This window comes from Petromyzon marinus, chromosome 20 (genome assembly GCF_048934315.1).
Source record: "Petromyzon marinus isolate PM22_M1 ecotype Great Lakes invasive population chromosome 20, UKy_Petmar_22M1.pri1.0, whole genome shotgun sequence".
In the NCBI taxonomy this organism is placed as follows: Eukaryota; Metazoa; Chordata; class Hyperoartia; order Petromyzontiformes; family Petromyzontidae; genus Petromyzon; species Petromyzon marinus.
This window is the reverse complement of record NC_133686.1, coordinates 8,120,880-8,139,463: the sequence shown is the minus strand read 5'-3', so window position 1 is coordinate 8,139,463 and position 18,584 is coordinate 8,120,880. Positions and strand designations below refer to the sequence as shown.

Sequence of the window (18,584 nt, the reverse complement as noted above, 5' to 3'; positions counted from 1 at the left end):
GGTTGCTTGATTTTACACGCAAATATAAACAGCCCAAGTGTAACGTTGTGGTATTTTAGAGCGAATGCTGTTAGCGAGCACCGACTGAAGCTGGTTTGGTACATGAGGCGGTGCTGTGTCCAGCAGCACACCCGACCGTCTTTGTCTCCCCAATCTTCCACATTAACAAATCACACTTGATACTCATTAAAGGTTGAGTTAACATAGCGGATGCTCAAGATACCAACTGGTTCATTAGTGTTAAGCATTGCCAAAAATCAACCCCAGTTAAATGAGTTTCAGACACACACTCATCTAAGCTATTAATATAATAACATAATAGTTCGTATTGTCAATCCACTGTGGGGTGAATGCAACCCCATGCATGCTGTGCCAGTAATATTACTAAGCATTAAACCCCTTTAGTCAATTTTTACTTTTTTAATGATTATATCCTTAGAGAACTTTAATCCCAGCCTCCTTAAATGTGACACTTCACTAGGATGTTGATGCTGCAGCAATGTTTAAAGTGAACGCAAAGGAACATGTTTATCCTGGAACACTAAAAGGCAGCATCATTCATCTCCCACACTTGATAATAATATTTATATATATATATAAAATCCTTGTCAGAATTCCGAGATTTCTTATTATCGAAGTCTGTGGCCTCAAAGTTCAGGCTAGCGGCTCATGGAGTTTGGACCGCCTCCCATTAAGCAATAATAATTCCTTTCCTTGGGCAACATCCCTCGTGTGGTCCAACACAAACACTCACGCTCTTCTGCAGTCTCCTCTGCCGCTTCCTCTGGAGTCTCCCCGGCGTCTGCGAGCCGCAGCGACGAGCTGGGGGTGCTCGGGACACGAGCAGCGGGGGGTGGCGCAGGAATGCCGGCGGGCGTCGCAGGCCTCGAGGTCGACGGTGACGGCGCTGGCGAAACGAAGCGCGCGGGCGACGCCAGTGGCGCGGGAGACGAACACGTCACAGGCGACGGGGCGGGCGACGGGGCCGGCGACGGGGCGGGCGACGGTGCGAGGGCCGGTGATTGCGAACGAGTCGGCGATGGGGAGTACGATACCAGGCGGGGTGACTCAGCTGACCGGACGGGTGTCGGAGAGGGACAGGCTGATGGTGTCCCCGGAGACTGTGATACGAGGGTCACGGGGCTAGCATTGGTTGAGGGTGATTGCAAAGTGAGGTTGAGCTCCATCCTGACTTTGGTTCTGTTGCGCAGCTCCTTCTCTCGCTCCTCGGCCGCAATTCTCTCCAGGTAGCGGTTCCTTGGGAAGGAAGGGAAAGGCGTCGACTGTAATTGACCATTTCTTTGTTCGGCCGATGTTTTGGTTTTGTTAAAAGTTTTAAAAAAAACTTCACGCGTTATTCTCACACGTGTTTTCTCGAAATATGTTATTTCATTAAGATAATTATTTTACAGCCTGTATTGCTGAGGACCAATTTAAAAGGCACACACACTTGTATTCATGCATGCACACTCATACGCTCATGAAAACCGTAGTTAATAACACGCTTGCTTGCCAGATAAGTTTGCAAACCTTAAAACAAATATTTGCACGGCGTAACTAAAACATAATTATTCGTAGAAAGGTGAATGCGTTGCAAACATTCTGGAAAAGCCAACAAACACGACCTATGGTTATTGCCCTGTACAAAAAATAGTTTAACCCTCTGCATCTATAAGAGGCCTCTTGCACGACGAAAAAGATATTCCCCAGAAAGTCTTTAACAGACTGTTGGGGAAAGTGCTGTTAGCGAGCACCTATTAAGGCCGGCACGACACACAAGGGTGTGGGTGGCCAACACCATCCCTGGCCACCTTTGTCTCCCCAGTGCTGATGTTTACACACCACACCGGCTACTTATGTAAGGCAGAGTCGACCGAGAGGATGCCCAGGACCAGTTCAAAAAATTGGCCGCTCTTGTTGGTAGCGAGCAGGAGGACTCAAGCTCAGGTCGCCGGTTTTCGTAGCGCGGTGAGCCGACCGCCGCACCAACGCTCACCATTTGCAAGACCAACACAGGGGCACACAAACAGACACGCGCAACGACGCAATGTATTTTCTCTCTCTGTTCTTGGCCGCCAACCCAGGCCATCGCACGACGAGTGGATCTCCGTGAGAAAGCCGCGTGCTGCCCGGCGAGCTGCGGTGGGCGTTCTAGAGACTGAGGCATGAGGGAGCGCACGCTGCACTAATACAGGAAACAATTTGTCGGGTGGGAGGGGCGGCGGGGGGGGGTCCCCAGTGGCACGAGAACGTCGGAGACGGCGCGGAAATGCCAGCACAGGGCTGGCCTTGGGAACAGCGACGCAAGGGTACAATCATAGCCCCAGACTTTTAATTAAACCGGGGATTTGCAAACGGCAGAGGCAACGGGATGGGGAGGGATTCCATGGGTCTGATTTGTTGTGCTCCACGCTCGCAGGCATGATAATGCATTTTTTTATTTACAGTTTCGGCGACGTAAATGTGTGAATGAACAAATAAATAAAAATGACACAATTCACGTTTGTGAGCAACGACTTGCTGTTAGAATTTTTGTTAACGATAGTGGGTAAAAGTTAACGACTAATTAAGCTTGGCTTTAACTTTTTTAGCTTAGATGGTACAGCGGTCGGGCTCCCATTCGAGTACCGAGTTCAAATCCCATCCAAGGTCAACACACCCATCATACTTCCAGGGTACTATAAAACAAGTACCATAGGATTACACACCACTGGCTTTGAAATGAAGAGCATACGTGCTGTGTAAAGACCCGTCCGTGACACAGCAATGTAACATTTCCACCACTTACCCGAGACGTTCCAAGAGAAATGAGGACTGATGACCGCTCGTTTTAAACCGGAGATAATGACTTGTGTGCTTAATTGCGGTTTCCTTCTTTACGTCAAATGTTATTTACACGCAGGCAAATTAGCGTTTTGAGAAAACACTGCGGGAAGACATTTCCCGGGAAACACATGCAGGCACACCAATACCTCTCTTCTTTCTCTCTCCTCAGCCTCTCCCTCTCCTCCATGTACTCGCGACTACTATAGGCAGGAGAGCAAAGATGCAGACAGCTTTAAAGGGGTCACGGAAGATATGCCTGTTGTTTATCGGCGTGACATTTAAAAAACAAGGATGTTAAAATATTGGAAAGGGGAAAAAAAGAAGACACGTGCAGATGTTAAGTAGATGAAAGTGTAACGTTGCACAGGAAAGCAATACTGTGGAAGCACCAAGAGGCATTGCAGTGAAATGTAATGATAGAAAATTAATCCTGCAAATCCTGTTTCATTTTACGCCTTCAGAATCCGAAAGCATTTCCCTACACAGGCGGAATGTAGCATGCGAAGAGAGCAACCAATAACCAAACACGTATCCAATGTTGCTATGCAGGCTCTGCATTTCAAAAAGATAAATGTGCATACCTGCAATTACTTGCTAATGCCACTGCAAGAGGAAGAGTCTCCACTAGAGGCAGCTCAATAAAAGACCCTCTCGAGGCTATTTGGCCTACTCTTCTGCACTGGCCAGATCAAAGGTGCAGCCCTCGCGCTTGCAAGATGTTAACTGCCTCGCCTGGTATGCAGGAGGTCGTGGATTCGATCTCGACCCTGACACCTGCTGTACATTCGGAGTTTGCGTGTCACTCTTCCCGTGGTAGCGTGGATTTTTCTCTGGGTCCTCTGGGTTTTCCCCTCCGCATTTAGAATGATGTGTTTAGAGTATTTGGTTGCTGTACATTTCCACGTGATAAGCCACTTCATTGAGCTCAGTGGGCCTTACCTGGTAAAAATTTTAAACAAAGTTTAGTTTAAAATAGTATTTAGAGTCTACCCCTTACCTTTTCCCCCTCCCCATATAAACCTTCATATTACCGCACCTCGTCCCCAGCTGGCTCGGGCACATAGCCCCGGTTCCCACCTTGGCGGGACGCTGTCGCATCGACCTCGGGCTCCTGTTTGTGGAATTTCTGTTACCCCTCCGCCCCCCCCCACCCCCACCCCCCACCCCCCACTTCGTTTGGTGATCGGCGCCTTGCATCGGGGTCACATTGCGGTGTAATAAAAACAATTTTAACAAAAACATTTTTTTTTGCTACAGTTCACAGTGCGAATCATCCGTCCCGGGCTCACGGACTATCTTCGAGCGGGGCCCTCTCGCCCGCCGCTCCACTCACTTGTACTTGTTGCGCTCCTCGCGCTCGATGCGCTGCAGCCGCTCATCCCTCTCGCGCCGCCGGCGCTCGCGCTCGGCCGCCAGGGACTCCTGGTGCTGCTTGTAGGAGGACGAGAGTAGCCCGGCTGCCGCCCTGGCACTGCTGGGAATTCAGGACGCCCTTAGACCGACCGCGCGTTCGTCTGCGGTGCCGCTCGCCGCTCGCCGCTTTGTCCCCCGCGCAGCCTGTCCCTCGTCACTTGGAGAGGTCGTGTTTACAGCTGGGATCGTCTGCTTATTTGAGTGATCCAATAAGCTCTAAGCGATCGTCGGTTTGATGGCAACTAATCGGACAACACGAAAATAGTCGGGGGGGAGGGTGGTGGGGGGGGGGGGAATTTCTCGCCTTCTGTGTTCCACGTGTGCCGCTGGATGGGAGGTGAATGGTGGGGATTTCTGATGTCATCAGTGTAGTCAGATGAGTCACACTGGCTGTGGCTTGAAGGGGGGTTTGCTGCCTTCAGGAGGCAGAATGTTAGGGCGGCTGTAATTTTTAAAGGGATAATAAGGAATTGATAATAATGTTTAGTTGATTAAGTTGCTTAATCGACTAATCGTCTCGGGTTCTAGTGACACTTTATTTACTGCTCCTTTCATTCACTGCTCCTTTCCAAAGCACAAAGAGGGGATGATTCTCCCACTCTTAAGTGTCTTTAACTGGACGCTTTAGTTTGGCTATTGGAGCTTTTGGCATTTACAAATGAACCCTAAGAATCATAAACATGGTCTCACATGACTTGCAGAGAGCCACGGCTCTTAAATAAACACTGGCTGTAAAAGTATTACTTATCTTCGTTTTCCTATCAATATTATTGTTCGTAGTGTGACAGAGACGAAGTCCGCATGTAATGAGTTTACCTGTCCATGGCTTTGTTGCTATTCTTGCCGTCTGCCGCCTCACTGCTGTGATTCTGGCTGTATTGGCTGCCGGCTGCCTGGCTGGCCGGGGAAGATGGGCTCCCGTAAGAGCGAGCGCCCGGTGTGCCGTAGACGTTGCCGTTGTAGTTGACCCCCGCGGAATACCTGTTGGCACAAGCGCAGTGCGAGTGTGCCACACGCAAGACAAAACAGGGCGATCACAGGGCCGCTTGTTGTTCACGGAGCTCTGAAACGACGGGTGACCACCCAAGTCAGGGCATTCTTGTTGAACACACACACACACACACAATGGCGGGCTGTACAAACCACACACACGTGGTACCGACCTTTAAAGAAAAGTGCCTTGAGATCTTAAAGCAATCTGAAATTCCTACAAAATCTATATGGTTCTTAATCTATATGGTTCTTCGATGGACAATTTGTTACGATGTTTCAATGTGCTTGACTTAAAATAATTCAACGTAAAATTGTTTACTGAGTAAGGGTAAGACCCGATATTTTCTTGGTTGTATTATTCACGTAACTTCTATATGAATAGATTTAACAACAACACAAAACACCAGCTCTAAGAGAACTGAGCTGATCATCTGTCTGGCTAAGGGCCGAGAGCCTTTGTGCATGCAATGCACGCCTTTGTGTGTTGTTACATCTATGTGATTCCAACCTGCATTAATTTTTTTGTGATAAGTTTTCTCATAATTTCCAGATTTGATTTAGTTAATACGATAATATGCATATAGATGATACAAATTACAGTATTTACCGACGCGGAGACGTTTTTTTTTAAGTTCTTGAAAGAACCACATTTAAAAACGATTACACATTTCATGAAAATAGCGAAGAGAGGAACGCTTGTATAATCTCTGTGTAATAAGCATGCGGTTGTACCGAAAGGACAGATGAGCAGCCAAAGCTAACGTGACCTTCAGGGGTCATCTGCACGGTGAGCGAAGCAGAGCCATGCACGAACCCGATGCCAGGCACAATACTGTGAGCCACATTCAATCAAATAAGTTTCGCACACATCCTGCGTTGATTAAATTAGACACACGTGTCATCGGCAATATGCCCAACCAACTTTGTCTTGTTGGACAGATGAACACGGAAACGCTTATTATTATTATTATTAATAATTATATTTTTGTTGTTTGGCCAATGTGCTATCAGCATGAGTTTGCAGAACTTATTTTATAAAGCGAATCCCCTCCGAAGGGAGAGCACGTTACGCTGCCAGGGAACAGGACTGCAACGAGATACTACGGGACCTCTCCCATGTGTCGCGTCCAATTAATTCTCCGTTAGTTATCTTGTAAAAGGTAAAGGCACAGCCCTGGCACTGTTTGTTCACGCCACGGCTGGTGGACGCACCTCCACTAGAGGGAGCTGTATAAAGGCCCCTCTAGAAGGAATTTGGCCTACACCTCCAGGTTGACCAAACATCTTGGAAGAGGTGGGAATACCCACTCTGCACCCCACCACATGTTACCTGCCAATAGATTAATGACCTGTATTGCCGAGAACAGAATATGTTTTTTTTTATTTTAAGGAAAGTATTTGCTTCACTTTATTTCCATTGCACATCATGCTCCTTTGAGTCTCGTGAGAGCTACATCAAAAGCAACCACTAGTTTGGCATGCATCTATTGTGCAGTCACTGGTGAATGGGAATATAACACCAGCAACCCTGCAATAGGAAACCAGCATCTCAAAGGAGTTAGCTCAGTACTATCAATTGTAGTCATAACATTGACCTAAAATCACTCCCTAAATTTCCTCAGATTATGAAAATCAAATCCACCTTTGATTTTATGCGCATGCAAGTGCATGCTGCTTTATGAGGGCCGGCCAGCACGTGAAAGGCTTTACCGGTTTGGAGTGAACGTGAAACTAGATGCGAAGCGAAGAGGTTTGGAAGCGAAAGGATCATGTGATGGCTCCAAGAGTCGTGAACCGCTCTCGGAGGCTGCCAAGCTAAAGGAGGAAAGTGCCAAAGGGAAAGACAAATGCACAATAGTTCGCGTAGCTTGCATGCAAGTCAGAGGCAAAAGGCCAAACGAAGGTCGAAAGGTTGAGGAGCTTTCCGAGGACACCAGTTTGGTGGCCATTGTCTTGGCTCAGAAAATGTTGACAGCAAATGTATACACGAAACACATTAATTTGGAAAATGCCATAATTGAGTTGGTATTGCGAGTGATATATTTGTTTTAGGCATGAAACTGCCTAAAGTAATTTGTTTTTTAAAGGGTAATAACTGCACAATGAGTGGAAAAATATGTTCAAAGAAAGATTCCAAGGTGCCAATATTATACGGGGAAAGTACAAGTTTGTCCCGACTGTTCTGAGATCCTGAATTTCATGCCAGGGGTGCCGATCTTTTTGGTTATTTATTTGAGGATAAAAATGCCATCTTTTAAAATCTGACGTAAAAAAAAACACATTGCAAATTAGGTTTAAACCAGTATTGATATTATCAATAAATAATTTCCCGCACATTAACATTCTGCCAATTTTTAACAGCATGGCAATTCTTCAGCATAACAAGCAAAACAATACAACTTAAGTGTAACAACAAAACTAAACAATCGTCCTCCATAATGAAAAGCACCATAAATAACTACCAGGGATTCATGAGTGTATTACTACAAACAAAAAAGGCAACATTTACACTGAAAAATACTGGGTTTGCAAATCTGGTGAAAAAAAGGCTGGCATGCTGAACCTCTTGAGATGTTATTTGAAAGGGAATAAAACATATCTTGATTTGAAGCTTTCGTGACTGCAGGAATCTTTGGTTCTTTCGGTAAAGTCACGTGGGTATAAAATAAAATCAAAATAAATCACGACGTTTCGGGCGCAACACAAGCATCCATCATCAGGTGGGAAACCATAGTCTGCTGCAGAGGCAGAAACAGTCGTGATTTATTTTTATTTTATTTTATACCCACGTGACTTTACCGAAAGAACCAAAGATTATGGAATAAAAATACATTCCCGTCAAATACAAATGACATCCAATACCAAATATAAACTTAATATCTGAATGAATCATTATCACCCATTTAACCATTCTTCTAATTTCTTACCAATCCGATGTCACCATCTGAGCCAATCAGAGACTGACACAGCCATAACCACGTTTTTCAATGAAACACCAACGGATTGTCACATTTAGATATATCACATTATTATAATTTAGTAGATACTTGCCAACTATCCTTTGTTAATATCCAAGTAAAAAAAAAATAAACGTAAATGCCTCATTTGAGCTTCCATCACTTTGCCTCCTGGAGACTGATGCATGGGGATAAATCGGTCAATTAATTTGAATACACGTTTTTGTATTTTAATAATAATCTACAATCATATCCAAGCATCGCCGTGCTGAAATAATGGGGTTAGCACTCATCTCCCTTTCTAGCTCTGAGCCAAAGTTGGAGATTCCCCATTCAATCCATAGAATCACCACTTTTTTTTTTATTTACCAACAAAGAAGCACTCATTGTATGAACTTTGGAAGAAAACATAAAACGCTGTATTAATGTAGTGGTGTATATTTGAGTAAAACAAACTCAACACATTCGTCAATAATACTGCTTTAAAAGGAAAAAGAAATATGAAATAGGTGACATCTCAAGCAATGGCTGATGGTAAAAGGTGAAATTTCCAACTCTTGTTATGCACTGGTCTGTTAAATAACGTGAAATTAAGAAGGGCCATTACCAGAAACATCACCGATAACATATTTTTCACCACAGCCAATGCAGCATCACCAAATCATTTGCTATATTTTAGAAGGCACATTGGTGACATCCGTGTATAAAAAAGTAGCCATGTAAATAATCAATTACCGAGCAACTTAGTGAATTACCACAATTCGGGTTCAAGAATGATGTTTTAACACTACGGTCAATGTAGCACCTCTAGTGGCTGCAGTAATCATGCGAATCCATGAAAAAAAATTGAATATCAAATCCACGATGTTACACAAGCAACACAAACGAACGAATTGAGTTGAATTGTCGGATCGTCACATGCCGAATCGGCGGCCCATGCGTGAACAAATTTTGGAATGATCGTATTCGTCAAAAATCGCATTCCTGTTGGCCTCCACACCGCTGCGACCGTAGCGGCTACCCCTCACCCTTTTACCTAGCCGCCACCGGAGTCCCGGCCGCTGTCGCCGCAGCTGCTGCCTCGTCCTGACGCTCGCGCAGGGAGGCCGGCTTGTCCATGGGCTCATAGCTGAAGAGGTGGAAGGGAGACTTGGGCACGTACGGCAGCCTAACGGGCAGGGCGGCAGGCGAGACGTTAGCAGCGTGGCGTGCCGGGGTCGCGGCCCGCGACCGGAGCGTCGCTGCGGGCGCGGGCAACGCGGCCGCCGGTGGCGGCGATGGAGAAGACGGCGTAGAGGAAGGCGGTAACGGAGATGGCGTCATCGAGAGGCGCTGCACCGGGGCGGGCATGCAGGAGGAGGCATTTTGCACGAGGGGCAGCGACTTGGTCAGGGCAGAGCCAGGGGATGATTTAGCGTCCGCTTCGAAGCAGCAGTCATTCGTCTCAGAGCAAACCGCAAGACTTTAGTTAAAAAAAAATAATTGGGAAAAAAAGGGGGGGAAAAAAGGTTCATGTTAGAATTCTTGGCAAGACACAAATAGCAAAATGAGGCAGAGGATAATGCATTGAAATTCAGTACAGGAAAGCATTGCCTTAATTATTTGGATATTTTGCAGGGAGTCCATGGTGACATGAAACTTTTTTTTAGGTCGAGTCGAATTTTTTGTTCTGGAAAAAAAACTATTATTGAACATTTGTTTGGGATTCATATCGCCTGCTTGTAAAATGTCCAAAAATGTCAATGTTTTCATAGAATCGATCCCCAAATATTTTGTTTTTGTAAATGAATAGCATAAAGCATTAAACCGTGAACATATACAATTATAAAAATGAAATTACATTCCAAAAAAGTAATGAAAAGATACAAAAAAATGATTAAAAAAAAGTGTGTTCATGGTTAATAAAGTTAAACATTAGTATTTTCTCATGTAAGATGTTAGTTGTTTTTGTGAAAAGTGCCATTAAAAAAGCTAAAAAGATTATTACAATAAGAGCAATGTTACTTATTTTATCAAACAACCAGCATAATAAAACAACACTTTAGTAGCCAATAGAAATTACTTAAACCCAGGATTAATTGCCTGCTCATATTTGTGTAATTATGTGACGATTAAGAGTTTTGTTTGAAATGTATTTTTTTTCTTTTGCAAATCCCTAGTGTTTTAACAGTGCGCCGTTAAGAGTGTAGCCAAAATATTTGGGTAGAAATCCAAAGGGCATCCAAATGCACAGCCCTACTGACAGCCTCGCGTGAAATAACGCATGCCATGTTGAGGTGCGATCACACTCCTCCCTGTGCACAGACTCTGCTACCTCTCATTGGTCGGCTCAGCACCAGCACCACATTCATCATCAGTATCAGGTTCTGTGATTGGCTCTTCCTCATCGCGACCCTCTCTGCGCGATTTTGAGGCCCGAACGAATGGACACGTTTGGCAATGGGGATGGGTGGGTGGCAATGGGAAATCAGGAGACACAGACAACAAAGATCCAACAGAAGAAGAAAAAAACAGGAGGGAGAGAAGAAATAAAAACGGTAAAATGAAAACAAGGCGACAGGAAACAACAGTCAGGAAAGTTAGGATGGAATGAAGAGATTTGCATGCACAAGTGAAAAAGTGCAACAGAAATAACAATGTATTATTTGTAATGAGTAATGCCTATGAGAACAACCAAGATGCGGAATGACACATTGAGATTGCCATGAACGCTGGCACAGTTGCCTGTTGATAAACTTGATTTATGAAGTTTGACATCTGTGTTCTTTGTACTGTAGACTTATTGCAAAATGATTGTTTTGGAATGTAACATCGCAACAAAAGAGTGAATTCCTTTGTAAAATAATTCAATAAAGACATTCTTTACCGAGAGTTTTATGTGCATTCATGTTTCTGGCACATGTAACCTCTGGGGCTAAGGTGAATGAAAGCCAGCTACAATGCAATGGTAAATTAATCCACTCATCCTATCAAACTGTTGAAGCCTAAGGCGTACATTGCAATAGAGTCAAGATTAACAATGAAGTGTTGGTTGTCAATTTATTTTGTTAATTTATTTACATGGTATTCTGACATTTAATGACGGACCCTCGACCATGCTTAGCTGGGAAGAATAACGTCCATTTTATATAAGTTTCTTTAGGGTCAGGATATCAAACTGGCAACCTTATAAAATGCTGGGTTTACAATTTAATGGCACGGTCATTGCTCCACAAGCGTTTTGTTTCCTACGCGCAGTCATAAAGTCAGATGTAAAGTGGTGTTTCTCAAACATTCATGTGTATTTTGATAGTTTTTACAGTTTAATTGTACCAAACTCCCGGCGAAATAGGCTGAATGTGTATCCTGTACCCTGGTGGCCTGGAGTTCTCCCAACATCGGTCGATGATCGTTGCCAAACCCAACACAGCACACCGGCACGAGAAAATGTGGCCTCTTTTTTGCGAAAAATTACCGCACCAGATCACCAGCCAACTTTCCTTAAGCTTGGCGGGTTTTCGGAAAAATTTGTATCACAATATTAAAATGTACTTGACCAAATGGGCTGCATTATGCCCACATTTGGCAACACATTGTATGTTGTGTGATTTTCGTTAGTTGTTTTTTATACTTATGAGATCCTTATTGAACCACACATGTATGTAAAACATTTGCTTATACCACTAATTTGAGTTTACTTAATTAATGTTATGTTTGTCCAATTAAACAAAAAAATACATTTTTTATGAACTTCAACACATGCCAAAATATTATATAAATAACTCTCTTAAAATCCTGTTATATGAATGTACTTTGAAGAAAGCAAACATACTATTTTCATGCTTAAGGATGATTACCTAAAAAAAATAAGGCACGGGCAAGTTCACGAATATTCAGCGGCAATAATTTGAGGAAGAAATATTTTAAAAAATTAAAACGTGGTTCGGGTCATTTCATAAAAAAAATTGCATTCAATCTTAGGTTAGTATCGTTTCATTTTAAAAAATGCAAATTTCGATTTGAAGCTTTCGTGACTGCAAGGATTCATCTTCTTTGGTTCTTTCGGTAAAGTCACGTAGAATGAGAATAAAATAATAAATTGATCAAATAAAATAACACAATAATATTCTCACGACGTTTCGGTCACAACACAAGCGGCCTTCATCAGGTGAAGGGGACGAGACTGTCTGGAGGACAGCGCTGGATCTCAGCGTGGCCTTCTCACTCCAGGGCTGTCCTCCAAATGCAAATTCAATTGTAAAAAAAAAATGCACTTTCCTCCTAGACTACAGAACCATTTACTATAATAGCCGAGCCTGTTATCATCGGTCCACCGTAGAACACTATCCCTAAATTGCTGTGGTATAACTGACGGTTTGGAACTCTTTGGGGAGATTATTGAGTGACATGAAGAGTAGGAATCACTGGCTGATCTAATGGAAAGTGCGCTCTGGAAACTATAATGAAGCACGCTGACCTAACAATGCAAGCATAATGGTATTGACAAAAGCCTTGGGTACCCCAAGTTTCGAGCTAGAATCTCGTAAAGATACATCAGAGTAATACGCAATCAAAAAGATATCAACAAAGCTACACAAATGTATATATCATCATTCAAGGATGCTTCATAATAAAACATAAAATTTATGTGTTTAATGCACGAAAAGTGTTTGGAGTGATGAAATGTAAGATCATGTTTTGATAAAATGCGTTTAGAACTTGGATAAGTTTCTGTTGGAGGGAACTGCTGTCCAATAGATAGATGTGAATCCCAAATATACGCCTCACAAAAGAATTGCCATCATCCTGGAAAAGAACAAATAAATGCTAACCTTAAAAACAATATGCTTTTTGGTTCTATTCGGTAAAGTCACGTAGGTAAAAAATAAAAAACACATGGCCAGTATTGCTTCTTCTTTTTGAAGCAATGCTGGCCTCACAATTGCCGTAATTGAGCTTGAACTTTACAACAAAAATTAAACAAGTCAGTGAACATCAATGAGTCCACTTTATGGTTAATAATAAAAAAAAAAGAAGAGACTCTCATTTGATGTTAAACTTGTTTATGGCCAGACCGGGAAAATTCTGCCATCCGCGCCGCAGCTCGTGATGCAGGACAAAACGGACTTGAGAGTGCCGTGTGACGTCACGTTCTGAGCGCAGCCTGAGTGCTGGTGGGAGGCCCAGATAGATAGCACGCCTTGGCCCAGAGACAAGGCCCGTCTCGGTGCCGCCTGCTCACATCCTGCCCCTGACAGCTCCCAGGAAAAATTCTGGCGTTGGGCCCGTCTTGAGTGGACACTTGAGTTGCTAAATGGCACGGCTGGATTGTAGCGTCGCGTGTTCCACATTGACGTTTTTTGACATTTGCTAACAGATTCCATCACATCGAAGTAACCGAGCATTCCATTTTTTTTTTGTTCACATACATGCGCACACGACTTGAGTGACCAAAATACATTTGGTTAAAAGTGCTGATGTTGTGAAGGTCATATTCAATACTGCATGGGGAAAAAATATAAAATATATTATTAAAGTCACAAAGCTCATGGCTTCTTTGCCACAACAGCGCAGTTGGAGTAAAAAAATAAAATCTGATTTCCAATGTGGCCTTAGCGAATATGTAAACCTTTGAGTCATAGGCTGTTTCATTTGAAGTTTGTATTATTTATTATCCGGTATTATTCATTAAGTTGGCAGTTGTGCTCATTAGAACTACACAACCACAATGTGGTTTCCGACATAGCATATACGAAGCACACCGCAAGCCCCATTATATTTCACATGAGAGAAGTACCATATTTCCATGAGACACGAGAGGCATTCACCATTACCGAGATGCCGATAGTCACCTACCCATTGCGCGGTAGATGAAAAATAACTAAGCACTTTAGCAACCACGGAACTTTTGTGTCTGCCACACGCATGCCGGCAGACGTGTGGTTAAGTCTGGATGAGGTTCCTGGAAAATCCTCAATCCTTCATCCCACTGATCGGCACGAAAGCCCTCGTACCGAGTTAAGTTTTAGCTTTTCTTAGTCATTCTTTGGGCCTCAGAGGCATATGCTTTAAATAAAATATTCCCACCTACCCTGCAATGTGCAGATTAAATGAAATGAAAATGCATGCAAAGGAAATGAGAGATGTGGATTTTACAAAGGGACCTGTGCTACAATAATCACTGAGAAAAAAAAAGATTCCTATTGTTGTGCCAAAATGCAATGCAAATATATATTTTTAAATCTCAAGTCTATCATATGGTCATTTTTTCCTACAAATATCTACTACCGTACTCTCTGTAATAAACGTCACACCATCCTGGGGGGAGGGCGTCATATAACCCGTAGGCGCACACGTGTATGTGCATGACTGTTCTGCGTAACTTTCTTGACACCGGCTACAAGTTTTGGGTGCATTTTACCTTCGGGAGTGTCTTCTAATCCATAGAGTATGAACATATCTTTTCGCATCTGTAATATCTAGCATAGAACAAAAAAAATTACCGAATTTTTGTTCTGTTCAAAGTGGCTACCTTACATATGATTGATAGAATTCCTAGCAAAACACACACTTTTCACGTTTTATTTGCTGAATTTGGACACGCCACAAACTGCCTCTTATTTGGACATTTTGGTTATTCCAGACTCGCGGTCGCCTTGCTTTGAGATTTAGCGCAAAGTTCGGCCACAATTCAGGCACCGTGCACACGACATCCATTTTCATTCCAACCTTGGAAGTAACTCCGGTTTTTCATACTTAGAAATATAGCATGGAAAGCGGCGCAGGAAGTTTCACTGTCACTTTAATCCATTTTTTATCTCATGTCGTGGTACCTATTTATGCCAGAAATGTTACTGAAGTGATTCATACTTCAAGAATTCTCTACGAGCTATTGAAACAAAGCCAGCATCACGTACAGTTTTCATGGACTGCAATAACGTCCCGAGTTTGTTTAGACTGCACCATGCTTTTGTTTTCCACTTGCATTTCCTAAAAAAAAACAGCATAGAGCAATAATACTTTCTGCCTGGAGCCATGGACAAAGATAGGCTAATCTAAAGGATGCAAAATAGCCTTCTGTTACATTAGAAGTGACATACTGATCGCATCTTGTTTTCTACATTAAAACTCCACTGGCTTTGTTATTTTACTTCCAGAGACCACTAAATATTTCCAAGCCAGCGCCAGTAAACTGGTCGTGAATGATTCGCAAAAAAGATTTAGGTCAGCGTACATGCTGTCCGTGCTTTTCCTAAGATTAGCGACGGAGTCAGATAAGCGTGTTTTACGACCTGGCATCCCGCTGTGACTGAAAAATTCCGTGGTGGGAATTAATTTGCGTTACTTCGAGCTGAGCGGCGAAATAATTCCCTTTGCAAGTCCATATAACCTATTAATCATAACTCTCGCAGCAATGAGAAACAAAGCAATGCAAGTTCCAAATGTCCCCCAAACCTCACGCGAGAAAATACATTTGGCCATTAAGGAATAAGCTCACTTAATGTGAGCTGACTTGGCACAAAATGACATGAGGACTCCGAGTGTAAAAATGGGCCTGAGAACCATCACACATACGCGGCGGATCAGACCACGTGAGCCAACACCAGTTCACTTTAGTGGTCCCATAGCGTTCTTTTCTTGTTTAGTTAAATAAAACTGTTGCTTTAAAGAAGATAAAGGCAAAGTTCCCCGTATAGCCTTCAGCAGACTCTTAGGGCAAGTGCCGTGAGCGACCACTCATGAAGGCCAGCACGACACACGAGGGGGTGGGTTGGCAGCACCACACCCGGGCCGCCTTTGCCTCCCAAGTGACGATGTTTACACACCGCACCAGGTACTAATTTAAGGCTAAGTCAACCTAAGGGAGGCCCAGGACCGGTTCAGATAATCATCACTGGTGTTGGCCGTCAGCGGGAGTCGAACTTGTGTTGCCAAGTTCTTGGCGCAAGCGCACTAATCGCTACACCAGTGCTCCCCTTGATTGCTAAAAACCCTGACACTACAACACGAGTCAAACAACATTGTCACCCTTTCTGATGGACATGTTATTTATGCACTAAGCACTGGAAACCACTTCAGTTTTTCTTGGTCAACTGCAACAGCTTTTATTTTCATTCATTAGTCATCTGTATGCCAATTATTGTTTAAACAGGCATTTTGGCAGAGTAAAAATCCTCTATTCATAAAAAAACACAAGACAGCGTTTTACTCTGGCAAGAATATAAGGAAAGTATGATGATATGTATTTACTTTAGTAAATTCAGAATGAGTGGGTACATTTAATGACTGTGCCATAACACCAAACAAAATGTTTTCCTACCAAATTACATCACCAGTTTCGTGTTGGTCTCTGACATGAGCGGGTATCAGTCAGTGAGATTCAATATGCTGAAGACTTGCTGTCTCCCACATTGTCGACAAGCTCATTAAACCACTGGGTCGTCCCAGTTATAATTAATATGTTGAAGTTCGTAAAGCATAAAGCCAAAGTGTCTCCATGCTTATCCCCAGTGGATGTCCTCAGCCAGTGGTAAAAATGCCACATTCCCATGGTGAGAGGGAATCGACCTCTTCCTGAGACTACGACCGTCGCGTTCCTCACAACGCGGTACCCATTTATCAACTCTGCAACGGAGGATGGGCTGAGTAGTCCACGCACACCTGACTGTTGTTTTAATCTCGCAACCTTCCAATTCTGAGTCGACCACTCAAGCCAAAAGTTCCCACGTGGCTATCTTTCCAAAACAAAAAACAAACAACAACAACAAAAAAAACCGCAGCCTCGATAGAACTCTTGCAACTCGCGTCCTGATGGACTGATTGTCCTTCCCCCGGCACCTCAAATTGGCACGATTGACTACTACACACACACGCACACATTCGCCCGCACCTCCGATTAGCACGAAGGTGCGAGCCGCGCGAGCGCCGCCGCCGTACCTGACGTCCCCATCGTCCCGGCCGTTGGCCGTGCTCTGGCTGCTGCGCGACGACTGCGAGGAGAGGGCGGGCGAGGGCGGAGCGCTTCGCGCCGCGCCGTTCTCGAACGCCGAGTCGCCGGCCGCGGCGCTCGCCGTGCCGGACGGGAGCGCCGAGGGGGCGACCGGCGACGTCGGCGAGCGGCCCCTGCCTGCCGAGTTGTGGCGCCGGCTGCGACGACGCTCCAGGCCGCGCTTCTCTCCGCCGCCCGTGCCGGCGGCGGAGGAGGAGGAGGAGGCGGAGGAGGCGGCGGCGGAGACGGCGCCCGTGAGCGACGTGCGGCGGCGCTCCTTGCGGCAGCTCGCCGGTGTGGCCGCTCCGGATTCGGTGTCGCCGTCCTCCAGGCGCAGGGCCACCTGCGCCGAGGCGACGGAGCGTCGGAAAGGATCGTTTTTAAAATCCGGTTCCCTTTGTCAGACCGGCTCAGAAGTCCAGAGACCAGGACGCGGTCCAATTTGTGAGAGCGACGTGGGGCATTAGTCTTAATCCCGGTGTTGTGTAGAAGAAGACCTGATGATGCAGGCAGTGATGAGATGTAAACTGGTACTATTTGGACACGTATGTAGGGTGGACAACGAGAGGAAAATTAAAAGTGTGTTCTTTGGAAAAATGGAGGGAATATGAAAGAGAGGACGACGTAACAGAGAATGGCTTGACGATGAGATGAAGAGATTGGTGCCAGAAAGATGTGTATTCCTTGAGGATATTGGCACAAGACAGAGGAAAGTGGAAACAAATTACGAAATGCACAGTGGACACCTACGGGCTATCTGCCCACGGACCATGATGATGATGATGATGACCTGGAGCATTAGTCTTATCCTTGTCTTATATAGATTTATAGAGCGCCTTATTCCACAAAGGCGCTTTACAACAATTAGAAAATTGTACGTAAGATGATGATATTGGTTGAGTTAAAGAGTGTGGTTGTTATTAAAAGTGGTGGAGGAGTTATGGTGATGGTTAGGAGGACAGGTGAGAGTGGTTCAGGAGGGGTTTGGGTACTGATAGGGGTTGGGGTAGTGATGGGGGTTGGGGTAGTGATAGGTGTTGGAGTAGCAATAGGAGTAGTGATAGGAGTTGGTGTAATTATAGTTACGTAATTATAGGAGTTGGGGTAGGCCTGGTCATAGCTGGGGTGCGGGGGCAGGGAGTAGCAGTAGGATTGGCTAGGGAGAAGAGATGGCTTTTAGGGGAGGAACGGAAGCAGGTTAGTGAAGATGATTGTCTGCCAATAGGTGGTGGTGGTGTTTGCTGCTATGTGTGTAAACCCAACTGAGTAATATGATGGATAGTTTTGAAATTTGGCAAATTTCGACCCTGACGGCGACACTCAATGGCCTACTCTGGCGAATGATGTCAGGGGATCTTTAGCATCCACTGGCAAGCACAGAACTTTTTTATGCCCGCAGTAACCATCAGGAAGGCTGCCAGAATCCG

The 18,584-nt window shown here is 44.5% G+C and overlaps 1 protein-coding gene across 8 annotated transcripts in view; it reads right to left on the bottom strand.

The window, feature by feature from the left end:
* Positions 1–18,584, bottom strand: part of LOC116944038 (FH1/FH2 domain-containing protein 3-like) — a 174,099-nt gene that overhangs the window by 39,980 nt on the left and 115,535 nt on the right. For 2 of the 8 annotated variants that reach the window (XM_076068281.1, XM_076068283.1), the window contains exons 10-17: positions 17,106–17,500; positions 10,504–10,587; positions 9,226–9,651; positions 6,943–7,047; positions 5,056–5,220; positions 4,160–4,300; positions 2,973–3,026; positions 755–1,257 (exon numbers count right to left, since the gene is read on the bottom strand). In XM_076068281.1, the coding sequence (XP_075924396.1) occupies positions 755–1,257; positions 2,973–3,026; positions 4,160–4,300; positions 5,056–5,220; positions 6,943–7,047; positions 9,226–9,651; positions 10,504–10,587; positions 17,106–17,500 (1,873 nt within the window). The remainder of the gene's footprint in view (positions 1–754; positions 1,258–2,972; positions 3,027–4,159; positions 4,301–5,055; positions 5,221–6,942; positions 7,048–9,225; positions 9,652–10,503; positions 10,588–17,105; positions 17,501–18,584) is intronic. The other 6 variants (XM_076068282.1, XM_076068287.1, XM_076068284.1 and 3 more) reach the window with 6 other exon arrangements.